Source organism: Vulpes lagopus, chromosome 4 (genome assembly GCF_018345385.1).
Source record: "Vulpes lagopus strain Blue_001 chromosome 4, ASM1834538v1, whole genome shotgun sequence".
Taxonomy (NCBI): domain Eukaryota; kingdom Metazoa; phylum Chordata; class Mammalia; order Carnivora; family Canidae; genus Vulpes; species Vulpes lagopus.
Window position 1 is genome coordinate 113,467,879 of NC_054827.1, and position 13,850 is coordinate 113,481,728.

Sequence of the window (13,850 nt, forward strand, 5' to 3'; positions counted from 1 at the left end):
TAGCATTCCTTGCATGTAGGAAGTCCAGGGCAGCTATGGCTGTTTCATAGCCAGGGGTGCCCCAGGCTTCTCCAGCCCATGCATGGCTCCCCACCCACTGAGAGGTGGACATTATCCTCAGGTCCAAGGTGACTTTAGAACTCTTACTGTTGCACTTCGAGTATTGACCCTCCAGCCCCTCTGAGGGCTCTTCCAGCACCTCTGCCTGCACACCAGCTGCTGCTGAGGCTGGGGGAGCTGCTACCACAGATAAATTCAGGTTCTCCGTACCAAGGAAGGAGATAGTGAATGTTGGGGCAGGTAGTTCATAATATGCTTACATTCCAACTTCGTGGTCTTCTTAGAAAGTTGCCTTTCTAAGTGTTAGGGCACATTTCTATAGTCTGAATTCCATTTCTTCTGACAGACTTGGCACTCGTAGCTTCCCTCTGAAGTTTTCAGAGCTAGGGGCTGGGACTTGGATAAGCCAGACGAGACTTGTAGGAGAAAGAAACTCACTCTGAGCTTGAAGAGGCCATTAGAGAATCAGTCAATCCCTTCAAAGTCACAGGCTAGAAACTAGGATTCAAATGGAGAGAGCTGTATGAGGTCTTACAGCTGCTTGAGAACAGATGTTCTAGCCTTCAGCTGCTCCTTAACTTGTGGTTGAAAGCAAGAAGGAAGGGTCTCATTGACATGCCAGTATTTAGGGAAAAATCAGAAACAAATTGCCATCCCCTTCAGTTAGTGTTTATAGGCATTCACCAATCAAGTGGTCTTGATGGGAAACAATTTCTTCATAAGCTTTGCCTCCAAATTGTCAAGATTGTTTCTGGTTTTCTGATTATTTGCTCTGCTTTTTGAGTGTGTAAACCTAATTTATATATACAAATTACAGGCTTAAATACCGTTGTGATACACTGTATACACGATACAGTAACAAGAAGTGGAAAAGAAGCCTAACACTTTACATTTTTACTTGCCCATTTTGTGAGTGTTGATTTCATAAAAACCAGATTATCGGCCTCTTAACTGGGCACATTTAAGCTGCACTGTCAATATGCCAGGAGTAAGTGGGCAGGTAGGGGTGCCACCCTAAGCCCTCCTGAGTGTATAGACCTCTCCCTTGTCCCTCCACGTCTCATTCCCTATAACTGACAGTCATCTTTGACATTAGAACCAAGGGAGGGAACCAATGACATTGTGCATTACACGTTAAAGCGTATATTATTATTTTTTAAAGATTTTACTTATTTATTCATGAGAGACACAGAGAGGGGGGCAGAGACACAGGCAGAGCGAGAAGCAGGCTCCATGCAGGGAGCCTGATGTGGGACTCGATTCTGGGACAGCAGGATCGCACCCTGGGCTGCAGGCAGGCTCTAAACCGCTGAGCCACCCAGGGATTCCCTAAAGCGTATATTATTATTATTATTCTTTAAGGATAAAAAATATCCTGCTAGCAGGGAGCCTGACGAGGGTGTTGATTCAGGAACCCTGTGATCATGACCTGAGCTAAAAGGAGACGGTTAACTGATTGAACCACCCAGGCACTTCCTATCATACTTTTATTTTTTATTTTTTTAATTTTTATTTATTTATGATAGTCACACACAGAGAGAGAGGCAGAGACACAGGCAGAGGGAGAAGCAGGCTCCACGCACCGGGAGCCCGACGTGGGATTCGATCCCGGGTCTCCAGGATCGCGCCCTGGGCCAAAGGCAGGCGCCAAACCGCTGCGCCACCCAGGCATCCCCTTATCATACTTTTAGATTAAAAAGGAAACAGTACTTTTCCTACATGCCATTGGATGATCTTGCATATGCCCATAGTACTCACACCCCACTCTCTTCTCTTAGAACACCAGAGTTTCTCACCGCTGACAATGGATGGGAACATAAAACTGAGAGTCTCCTTAATATGTATTAGTTTGACAACTGGGAATCTTAGCAGAAGTAACTAGTCTGACTCTCTTAGGGCTTACTCTAATTAAAAGGTATTTTTCACAGAGAAAGGCTTCAGATCCAAGCCGATTTACAAACCGTGGAGGAAATCTTCTAAAAGAAGAAAAGCAACGAGCCAAGCTTCAAAAAACTCTTCCTAAGGTAATAACTGCCACTGAGAGTTTTTGGTGCTTGGCTACAAAATACCTTTTTGTATATCCTTTGCTTTGAATTGTCTTGCCCCAGAACTGTCTTCTCTTCCAGTGCTTAGGCGAGGGTGGTAAGTATATACCGAGCCTTCCTGATGTAAGCCTTGAATATCACAGTTTATTGGCTTTCTATGGCTGCCATAGCAAAGTGCCACAGCCCGGATTGCTTAAACAACAGAAATTTATTTTTTCACAATCCTGGAGGCTAGAAGTCTGAGATCAACTATCAATATGGTTGGTTTCTTCTGAGGCCTCTTCGACTTGTGGATGATTTGCCTTCTCCCTGTATCTTCATACGGCTTTTTTTTTTTTTTTTTAATTTATTCATGAGAAACACAAAGAGGCAGAGACATAGGCAGAGGGAGAAGCAGAGAACCTGATGTGAGACTGAATCCCAGGACCCTGGGCCTAGGCCCTGAGCCAAAGGCAGATGCTTAACTGCTGAGCCACCCAGGCATCCCAACATGACCTTTCTTCTCTATGTATCTATGTCCATATTTTCTCTTAAGGTCACCAGTCATGTTGGATTAGGACCCATCCAAATGATCTTATTTTTTTTCCCCAAATGACTTCATCTTAACTTCATTACTTGTATGTCCAAAAAAGCCACATTCTGAGGTACTGGGGGTGGTAGGGACTTAAACACAAATTTGAGGAGGGTACAATTCAGCCCATAACATAGGCAAGCTTTTGAAAAAGTGCTGTGAGCTTCATTATGGTTTTTTTTTTTCTGTTTTTTTTTTTTTTGTTGTTGTTGTTAAGATTTTATCAGAGAGAGAGTGCACGGGGCGGGGATGGGGGAAGGGAGAGGGACAAGCAGACTCCTCACTGAGCAGGGAGCCTGACACAGGGCCCAATCCCAAGACCCAGAGATCATGACCCAAGCCGAAGGCAGGTACCAGCTAACTGAGGCACCCAGGCACCCCTCCTGTTGTCTATTTTAATAATAATTGTTAGCATTTATTGAATTAAGTACAAGATACTATTGCAGAATATTTTCCATTTATTTATTCATTTAGTTGTCACAACATCCTTATGGAATTGGTATCATTTCCATTTTTGTAGATGAGGAAATGGAGGCCCTGAGAACTTAAGTAACTTGCTCACCTTTTCATAGTCAATAAGCGGTAGATCAGGTCGGAACCCGGATAGTGGTGCTCTTAACATACACTGCCTATTTCATGCTGCTCATCTTCCCCAGTGCTGCCTCCAGCTTTAGGTGCCAAAACCCGAGTTAGACTATGGGTTCTTGCCCTTTCCCACCTTCATGTGTTATGAATAAACTATCCCTAGGCTTTGCTTCCTGGTCACTCTGACCTCTACCCATGTGGGTCTAGCAACCTGAAGTTCTTTTGGCTCATGGTGCTCTGGGGCGGCGTCTTCCTTTGGGAGAATCATTTCATTCAGGCTTTATATCAAAGAGTTGAAATAATTAGCATGTCCTTGTCTGTGGTCTCAGTTGGAAGAGGAGTTGAAGGCACGGATTGAAACATGGGAACAGGAGCATTCGAAGGCATTTGTGGTGAATGGACAGAAATTCATGGAGTATGTGATGGAACAATGGGAGATGCATCGACTGGAGAAGGAACGAGCCAAGCAAGAAAGAGTGAGCGAGCACAGTGTGGGACGAGGGGACAGTGGGATGTGAACAGCCCAGGGTCTCTGTCATGGGTGTGGGGTGGCTGAAGACGTAGCCCCGGGTATAGGGACTTGGCTGGCACTAGATTTCTGGCCCTGTTTTGTCCCATCTCACACTTGTTCCCTTCCTGAGATTTATCACTATTGCCTCTGACTTTGACACACAGCAACTCAAGAACAAGAAGCAGACAGAGACAGAGATGCTGTATGGCAGCATTCCCCGAACCCCCAACAAGCGGCAAGGCCTGACGCCTAACAGGCCTGGCAAAGTGCGTAAGGTAAACGTGAGGCTATGAACCGCTGTTTATGGGGGGTGTTGCTGAGGCTAGGACTCTTGGCCACATTTTGCCTTCTGCCCAACAGATGAGAAAGGGTTTCTTAGACCTTCTGGGTTGGATTCACCTAAAAGTATGAATGGAAGACTGTACCTAAGGTATAGTAGCATTCAAAGGTTCATCCTGGAATTCCAACAAGTGACCATGGTATTCTGTGAAAGACTTTCTTGTTTAGAAAATGGAATATTCAGCACTCCTTAATCTCTAGAGCAGGAGCTTGGGGAGGATTTTTTAAACTTTTCTTTGATAAATGGAGTAAAGCATTACTTCCCTTCTCTTTCTTCAGCTTATATTTTATAACATATAGCTTAAAAATCACCTCAGGGGTACCCAGCTGGCCCAGCTGGCTCGGTCAGTAGAACATGTGACTCTTGATCTCAGGGCTGAGAGTTCAAGCCCCACATTAGAAGTAGTTTACTTTAAAAAAAAAAATTGCCTAAAATAAACTCCAAGAGGATCATTGAAAATATCTGGTGTTTCCCCTGTTTTTTAAAAGTTTTTTTTTTAAGATTTTATGTATTTATTCATGAAAGAGACAGAGGGAGAGGGAGAAGCAGGGCCCTTGCAAGTAGCCTGATGGGGCACTCGATCTTGGGACTCTGGGATCATGCCCTGAGCTGAAGGCAGATGTTCAACTGCTGAGCCACCCAGGCACCCCTAAAAAGGCTTTTAAATAATGTATTTTTACAAACTAGAGATCACATATAATTTGTCTTTTCCCTACCTGGTATTGGTTGTGATTTTTTTTTTCATAGCATTAAACTGTCTTCAAACACATACACATTATTAGCTGTACATTCTGTCCTTATCATTTATTAAACCAGCTCCCTATCATTATTACATCGTGTTTTTTAGATTTTACTTAAGATTTATTTATCATAGAGAGTGTGTGCCCATGCTTTTGATCACAACCTGAGCTGAAATCAAGAGTCAGAGACAGTCCACTGACCGAGCCATCTAGGTGTCGGCCACCTAGAGTTTATTATTTTTTTTAAGTTTAGTTTTATTGAGTAAAATTGGCACATAAAGTGTATGCTTTAATAAGTTTTGACGTATGTATACATTCTGAAACCATCATGAAACCATCACCACAGTCAAGACTGTGAATACAGCTATTGCACGCAGTTTCTTCCTGCCACTATGTGTTCCCTTACTCTCCCACAGTCCCTGGCAGCCACGGATTTGCTCTGTCACCACTGATTAGTTTGCATTTTCTAACATTTTATATAAATGCACTTATACAGAATGTATTCTTTTTTTGGTTTAGCTTCTTTCATTTAGCATGGTTTTTGTGAAATTTACCTATGTTGTTGCATATTTAATAGGTCACTCCTTTTTATTGGGGAGCAGTATTCCCTTCCATGACTCAACCACAATTTGCTTGTGCCTGTGCATGGACACTTGGCTTGTTTGTGGTGTTTGGGCTATATTTATATACAGGTCTTTGTATGGATGTCTGCTTTCATTTCTCTTGGGTAAATCCCTAAATATGATAGATACAGAAACAAAACTGCTGTACCATTTTATAGTTCAATCCAGATAGAAATTGGCTTTGAACACTTACCATAGGTGTTCTCAAAGCTCTTAACCATGGAAACCTATATCTTAGACACTTCCCTAATATTCCTTTCTCTGTAGTGTGGTGAGGGATGGGCTGCTGAGCATGTTATCACACCTTCATAATCTCTGTTCTTCTTAGCTAAACACTACTACCATGTCCAATGCTACAGCCAACAGCAGCATCCGGCCTGCCTTTGGGGGGACAGTCTACCGTTCCCCTGTGTCTCGACTTCCACCTTCTGGCAGCAAGGTTAGTATGCTCTGTGTACAAGGACATCCCCAACACAGCTCCAGCCCATTTATCCAGGTGTCCCACCTGTTGGTTCCAATTTCTAAGATCCCTGGAGTCTGTTTTCATTGAGATGCTGAGAGTGAGCTAGCTTACTTGAGAGGAAAAACAAAACAGAATGGTCATTCTGAACCCCATTAGTATCATGGGAATCACTGGGATGTGATTCTGTGGGCTTAGTTCAAAGCCTAATCTTCAGCTGCTGCTCAGTGTTGGCCTAGTGTGTGGGTTCCAGTCCAGCGACATGACTGCTAGACAAAGTCGTGGTACTCTCACACAAGGAGAGGTGGGGAATATGTGCTAAATGTGTCTTTCAGGTATTTTACGGACTATGCTCAAAAGAAGAATTCTGCGGGATGCCTGGGTGGCTCAGTGGTTGAGCCTCTGCCTTCAGCTCAGGGCGTGATCTCGGAGTCACATCGGGCTCCTTGTATGGAGCCTGCTTTTCTTTCCTGTTTCTGCCTCTCTCTGTGTCTCTCATGAATAAATTTTAAAAATCTAAAAAAATTAAAAAAAAGAATTCTGCAAATCATTAAGAATTCTTTATTTTTTTAATTTATTTTTTAACCAAAAGTAGAAGATTTACAGACTCATGATTAATATAACGATAGTATCAGCCTTTGGCCATTTGCACATGTGCATGCATGTGTTTGTGGTCATTATAAGTATGATGGACAGATTTCTCTTTTCCCTCCAGCCAATCATCACTTCCACTTGTTTGGGGAAAAAAACACCCCAGGCTGGCAGGAACGGAGCCAACAAGGAGAACCTGGAGCTCAATGGCAGCATCCTGAGCGGTGGGTACCCCGCCTTGGCTCCCCTCCAGCGCAACTTCAGCATTAATTCTGTTGCCAGCACCTATTCTGAGTTTGCGGTAATTCACCTTTTCCTAATATCTACCAGTCTCTGGGGAGCACACAGTTGGGGCAGAGTGGGTATTTTCCCAAGGGCACCCAGGCTGTTAGGACAGCTGGAGGCTGAAAATCCCTTTCTTGTCTTGACCATGGCATGGGGTGGGGTGGCTTAAGGGAATACTTAAGAAGGAAGTTGGCAGCAGCAACTTGACATTTAACCTGGATCCTTCTGCCTAAGAAATACCATTCCCTGGCTGCAGGAGGTGACCCTCTGATCACTGGCCTGGTGCTCTCTTGGTGGAGTTCTTGGTAATTGTCGTAATTCTTTGTTCTTAGAAGGATCCATCCCTCTCTGACAGCTCCACTGTTGGGCTTCAGGTCTGTATGGCAACCCCTGCATGTCCCATGTCCATTTTCTAAACTGATCTGTCACGTCTGCTGGCTTAATTCCCGTCTGGGCAAAGGGCTACACTAACCAATAATCTCAGCTGTACTCTCATAGAGCGTTTTTTGTTTGTTTTTTTTACAAAGGAAGCAGGAATTCCTAATGTGGGCCTTAAAAATACTTTGACTCAAGTTCCAACAGCCTAACCTGCTGACTAATAAGATCACTTGTTCAGACTTGAATTGGATTCTCAGCCCTACATAAAGTCAGGCAAAGTTTTTTGTTTTTTTTTTTTTAATCACATATCTCACACTAGAAGACCTTCTCCCTCCCTAATTGTGATACCAGCGGCCTCCAATGTGCTGGAAAGGAGAGGCACCATCATGGGAGGGGAGCCCCAGCTGTGTGCTGCCTATCATGAGGTTCTTGGCCTGTGTGCTGATTATTTCCTGGAGTATATGCTTTACTAACCCCTTGGGGCTGAACTGATAACTTCCTGTCTCCTGTGAGCTCACTGATGCTCGTTTCCTTGCCTCTACCTATTTTATACTACATTGAGCTGCTAAAGCATACATGTGCAGCACTGAAAGAGGTTTTTCCAGGCACTCTTTCCTAGTAACCTGCTCTGTCTTTACTAACACTTAATTGCAGTGCCCCTTCCCTAACTCCCTCAGCCTCTTCCCGTTGAGAGGCAAGACTGCTCCTCACCCATGGGGGGGTCATGGCCTTGAAGCCATCCTGCCAACTCTCGTTGCTGCAGTGACAGAGACTAGGGCACTTGCCCAAGACTAGAGTTTATTTTGAACGTTGAAACTAGCTTTATGTTACAGCACTTTTTTTTTTTTTTTCAAATTACATGATTGGTATGTTTTTATTTAGAGAAGTGAATGTCGCTCTGGCTAGCTGACTGCTGGGCAGAGGGTCCGATGTTCTTTTGCTTGCTTGGTGAGCCAAACCCCAAGTGGATGATATGGGGCTTAACTGTACCTGCTTATCTTTATGGCAAGACCTAGGGAGGGAGGTTCATCTGGTTTTGGTTGCTATGGCTGGTACTCCAGCAGGCAGCACGAAAGCCAGTAGCCTAACCTCTACTAACGTCTTTCTGTCTCTCTCTAATGGTCATGCATGCTTTACCTTCTTCTATTCCATGTGCTCCAGCATGAGATCAAATCACCAGCAGGTTACAAGGCCCTCAGCCCCAGGGATTGGTAGATAAATGGTCTGGCCCCTTGCTTTATAAAGGGCTCAAAAGACCAAAGGTTGTTGCCTGCCTAGCTTGACAACTCAAGAGAGTTGTGAAATGTAAGGGATTTCTCTTCTGTGAAGTTGTAACAGAATGCACTGGCTAAGGAAAGGGGTCCCAGGGTCCATGTGCACAGACTTAATCTATCACTAATAGAATGGTGCTCAAAGTCTCTCATCTTGTGTTTCTAACAAAACCTGTGCTGGAGAGGGACCTTGGTCTCAGACAAACAGCCCTCAGGGGACTTTGTGCTGACACTTAACCCATGCTTACAAGGGTGGGGCATGCAGGAGAGGGACAGTATTCCCACTGACATTACTTATTTTTCAACAGCGAGAACTTTCAAAGGCTTCCAAATCTGATGCTACTTCTCGAATCCTCAATTCGACCAACATCCAGTCCTGAGAAGTCCTGATGAGTCACCCAGCTTGGCTTCCTGTGCCTAGACTAGATCTAATTATACAGAGGTGGCTTGATTTTTCTTGAGTTTAGGTGTGCTTAAAAATCTAGACAGGTTCCACTACCATGGGCCTAACTTTCAGAAGTGAATGAGTGTTAGAGATGAAAGTCCATCATAGGCTTCACGGGTCTTCAAAAACTTGATTTTGTTTTGACCCAGGAAATAACGTTAAAACCTAGTTTATAGCTGTCAGTGCAAATTTTAGCAGATGGAACCTAATTTCTCTCTCTACCCCATAATTCTACTTGCTGAAGCACGATCAAGGGCTTTTGTTGCATTTTCACCACTGTGTAGGAAAATGATTTTGCCCATCCTCAGGGTATGGGACGTGAAGTAATGTTGGCTTGTTGTACACTTATAATTGGTAATTAACATCTTTTTTGCTTAGGGATGTTCATTTAATGTGATAGCTATGATAGCTTTGCTCTCACCTGAGCTCTGTCTCCACCACACAGGATAGCCTTCCTCCTGATGAGGATGTGTAGGTGTCAGAAGTTGAGATGGCCTGATCTACTGCCAAAGAGGTGACAGGGAGGCTAGAAGCTCCTTTGTTAAATTGTGTACAGTTCTGTTATAGAGTGCAATGCCCTTTGTGGGGATGTGTGTACAAACACACATGCTTGACTGAACTGTTCCTTGAGTGTTCCCCCCCATCCCTGTGCCCACTGTGCTGGACTGCATCTACCCCCTGCAGGTGGCAGCCAAGTTGGGAGGCTGTTGGGTTGGGCCATTTCTGTCCTGGAGACCTGAACTTTGCACATATCAGTACTGGGGAGTTGCTCCTGCTACAGCATCCACATCTTCACTTTCCCTATCGATCACTACTGCTCTCCCCAAAGCACTATTTATTCTTACTCTGTCTGCCTGTGCCAGTACTACTGTCAGCACAGCCAGTGGTTCTCAAGAGCTTACCAGCATGGGTTTGGTCAGAATCAGCCATGCTGTTTATACATGTCCTGTTTTTAAAAAATATAAAATATATTCTTAAAAATAATTAAAGTGTATACTTACCTTTCAAAAGAATTCATTGTGGTATGATGAGTTTTTCCCCCCAGTCACTTTTTGGTTGGTTTGGTCTGTGGAAAATAGGAAAGACTAAAAGAACATAGAAGAAATTTTTAGGAGTATGATTTTTATATTCTTCCATGCATTTATTTCTAAATTTAAAATATTTATTTTGGGATCCCTGGGTGGCGCAGAGGTTTGGCGCCTGCCTTTGGCCTGGGGCATGATCCTGGAGACCCGGGATCGAATCCCACATCGGGCTCCTGGTGCATGGAGCCTGCTTCTCCCTCTGCCTGTGTCTCTGCCTCTCTCTCTCTGTGTGACTATCATAAATAAATAAAAATTTAAAAAAATATAAAAATAAAATAATTATTTTGAGAAAAGTAGGAGAGAAATAAGTCCAACTCCTGATATATAAAGGCGCTGAAGTAATCCTAGGAAATTTCTGGTTGCATCGGTATCTGTCTTTAATAGGATTAGCTTTTATAGGGTGAGGCTGCCTGGCCTTTTGGTTTTTAAACAGACTTTATTATTTTTTTTAGAAAATAAACATTTAAAGTGTATACTTGGATACATTTTGGCAGAGTGTATACACCTGTGAAACACACAATCAAGTCCTGTTACCTTGATTTTTTAAAGGTCTTCTCCCAGTCTGTGGCTTCTCCTCATTCTTTTAACGGTGTCTCTGAAGAACAGAGATTTAATTTTGATGAATTCTGTTTTTCTTTGTATGATTTTTTTTTTTTTTTTTAATTCATAGAGACAGAGGCAGAGACACAAGCAGGCACCGTACAGAGAGCCTGACGTGGGACTCAATCCCAGGTCTCCAGAATCACGCCCTGGGCTGTAGGCAGCGGTTTACCCCTGTGCCAACGGGGCTGCCCTGTTTTTCTTTGAATTGTGCTTTTGTTGTTCTAAGAAATCATTACCTAACCCAAGAGATAGTTTTCTAGAAATTTAAAATTTCTTTTTATGCAAAAAGGTTTTGGATTATGTCTGTGATCCATTTTGACTTTATCTATGGGTACGGCTCCAGGCAAGACTTTAAGTTCATTTTCTTTGCACACAGATACTGAGTTGTCTAGCAACATTAGTTGAAAAGGCTGTTCTTTCTCCACTCCATTGCCTTTGTACCTTTGTTAAAAATCAAAGATGATTTACATCCATTTGTCCTATGTGGTCTTGATTATTGAAGATTTACTATTAATTCTTGGTTAACACCTGATTTCAATTTTATAACTTTTTTTAAAAAATCATTTAAGTAGGCTCACCCCGTGTGGGGTTTGAACTCAGGACCCCTGAGTTGCATGTTCTACCTACTGAACCAGCTAGCTATTTATACTTTAAAAGTTACTTTGGCTGTTCTTCTAGGTCCTTTGCATTTTCTTTATTTGAGAGAGAACATGAACAGGGGAAGGGGCAGAGGGAGAAGCAGACTCTCCGCTTAGCAGGGAGCCCAATGCTGCCAGATGCCAGGCTCTATCCCAGGACCCCAGGATTATGACTCCAGCCGAAGGCAGATGCTTCACCAACTAAGCCACCCAGGTGCCCAGTCCTTTGTGTATCTTCATGTGAATTTCAGAATTAGCTTGCCAGTTTCTACAGAAAATCTACAATTATTGAATCTATAGATTATAATCTATTTGGGGTTTTTTGCCAGTATTTTACAGGTCCACGTATACAGATCTTTTGTACATCTTTGCCAGATTTTTTTTTGTTTCAAGATTTTATTTGACCGAAGGAGCACAGTAAGGGGAGCAGCAGGCAGAAGCAACAGCAGGCTCCCCACTGAGCAGGGAGCCTGATGTGGGGCTTTATCCCAGGACCCTGGGACAATGACCTGAGCCAAAGGCAGACACTTAACTGACTGAGCCACTCATGGGCCCTCTTAGGAATAAATCTGACAAAGTCTTTCTTTTTTTTTTTTTAAGATTTTATTTATTCATAAGAGACACAGAGAAGCAGAGACACAGGCAGAGAGAGGGGAGAAGCAGGCTCCCTGTAGGGAGCCCGATGGGAGACTCATCCCAGGACTCCAGGATCATGTCCTGAGCTGAATGGAGGCGCCCAACCACTGAGCCACCCAGGCATCCCAAAAATAAAGGATCTGTTCTTGAAAAGACTTAATGGCAGGCATGTCTGACAAAGGCTTTAAAACAATGGCCTTACAGGTACTTAAAGAGCTAAAGGTGTGGAGAAATTCAAGAAAACGTGTGAACAAAACAAGTATCATTAAGGAGGTGGAAAACCTGAAAAGAAACTAAAAAACTTCTGGAGCTGTGAAGTCCAATAACTCAGAACTTCACCAGAGGGCTTCAGAGGCAGACTTGAGCAGACAGAGGAAAGAATCAGATACTGAAGAAAGGACAGTGGGGGTTACTGAGGCTGAGAAATAGAAAAAAAAAAAAAAAGCACAAAAGTGAACAGAGCCTAATAGGCCTCCAGGACATCATAACCAGGACCAATATGAACATCATGGGAGACCCGGAAAGAGGAGAGAGAAAGGGGCAAAGAGTATTTGAAGAAATAATGGAGGAAGGGGCACCTGGGTGGCTCAGTCAGTGAAATGTCTACCTTGGGCTCAGGTCATGATCAGTCCCAGGATCCTGGGATCGAGTCTCGCATTGGGTCCCTTGCTAAGTGGAGAGTCTGCTTCTCCTTCTGCCCCTCACCTAGCTCATTCTCTACCTCAAAATATTTTTTAAAAAATGAATTTGCTAAAAAAAAAATGTAAAAACACTAATTGCAAGGGATACATGCACCCCTGCATATAGCAGCATTATTTACAATAGCCAATTATGGAAACAGCCCAAGTCTCCATCAGATTTCACTCATGTGGAATTTATTTTTTATTATTATTTTTTAATGATAGTCACACACAGAGAGAGAGAGAGAGGCAGAGACACAGGCAGAGGGAGAAGCAGGCTCCATGCACCGGGAGCCTGACGTGGGATTCGATCCCGGGTCTCCAGGATCGCGCCCTGGGCCAAAGGCAGGCGCTAAACTGCTGCGCCACCCAGGGATCCCTCATGTGGAATTTTAAAAAAAGCAAAAGAGGGCAGCCCGGGTGGCTCAGCGGTTTAGTGCCACCTTCAGCCTAGGGCCTGAGCCTGGAGACCTGGGATCGAGTCCCACGTCGGGCTCCCGGCATGGGGCCTGCTTCTCCCTCTGCCTGTGTCTCTGCCTCTCTGTATCATGAACAAATAAATCTTTAAAAATAAAGAGCAAAATATAAACGTGAGAGAGAATTGAATCATCACAAGGCATCCTCAACAAGATTAATTAACTTGAAGCCAGCCATATGGAGAAATAAACCTAGATAGAAATAACCTAGATATAACCTAGAAATAACCTAGATAAAGGTAAATACATAGGCAATTATAAAAGGTCATATTGTACAATTAGCCTGTAACTTACTTTTTGCTGTGTGATTTAAGAGACTAATGCAAAGAAAACAACTATTAATGTAAAAGGTAGTTTCACTACCTTTGGTTTGTAACTCCAAATCTTGTTTTCTACATGATTTGGGAGACTAATGCGTTGTTCTGGGCACACATTGTATAAAGATGTAATTATAGGGCAGCCCTGGTGGCTCAGCAGTTGGACATCTGCCTTCAACTCAGTGCATGATCACAGGGTCTGGGATCAAGCCCCGCATCAGGCTTCCTGCATGGAGCCTGCTTCTCCCTCTGCCTGTGTCTCTGCCTCTTTCTGTGTCTCTCATGAATAAAATCTTAAAAAAAAAAAAAAAAAGAAAAAGAAAAAGTCCTAGAAACAGAAAAACTATGGAGAAAAATTCCTAGAAACAGAAAAACTATGGAGACTGAATCACAAAGATTCGTATTAAATCAGTAATCAAAAATCACCTCACAAAAGCCCAGCCCCTGAAGGCTTCACTGGTGAATTCTACGAAACATTTAAACATCTTTAATTTTAAGATTATTTGAGAG

The 13,850-nt window shown here is 43.3% G+C and overlaps 1 protein-coding gene and 1 long non-coding RNA gene across 8 annotated transcripts in view; one reads left to right on the forward strand and one right to left on the reverse strand.

Annotated features, from left to right (window-relative positions):
- Nucleotides 1-8,903, forward strand: part of PRC1 (protein regulator of cytokinesis 1) — a 25,823-nt gene extending 16,920 nt beyond the window's left edge. For 2 of the 7 annotated variants that reach the window (XR_005987498.1, XR_005987497.1), the window contains 6 exons: nucleotides 1,989-2,084; nucleotides 3,591-3,737; nucleotides 3,937-4,047; nucleotides 5,804-5,914; nucleotides 6,651-7,185; nucleotides 8,769-8,875. Coding sequence is in view for 5 of the 7 variants with exons in the window: in XM_041753700.1 (XP_041609634.1) it covers nucleotides 1,989-2,084; nucleotides 3,591-3,737; nucleotides 3,937-4,047; nucleotides 5,804-5,914; nucleotides 6,651-6,827; nucleotides 7,144-7,185; nucleotides 8,769-8,840 (756 nt within the window). In the remaining 2 variants the exon portion in view is untranslated. Of the gene's footprint in view, nucleotides 1-1,988; nucleotides 2,085-3,590; nucleotides 3,738-3,936; nucleotides 4,048-5,803; nucleotides 5,915-6,270; nucleotides 6,412-6,650; nucleotides 7,186-8,768 lie in introns of those variants that run through there. The other 5 variants (XM_041753700.1, XM_041753704.1, XM_041753701.1 and 2 more) reach the window with 5 other exon arrangements.
- Nucleotides 1-11,236, reverse strand: part of LOC121490093 — a 26,644-nt gene extending 15,408 nt beyond the window's left edge. The window contains exons 1-2 of the long non-coding RNA XR_005987499.1: nucleotides 10,525-11,236; nucleotides 9,907-9,990 (exon numbers count right to left, since the gene is read on the reverse strand). This is a non-coding gene — a long non-coding RNA (uncharacterized LOC121490093). The remainder of the gene's footprint in view (nucleotides 1-9,906; nucleotides 9,991-10,524) is intronic.
- Between the last annotated feature and the right edge of the window lie 2,614 nt (nucleotides 11,237-13,850).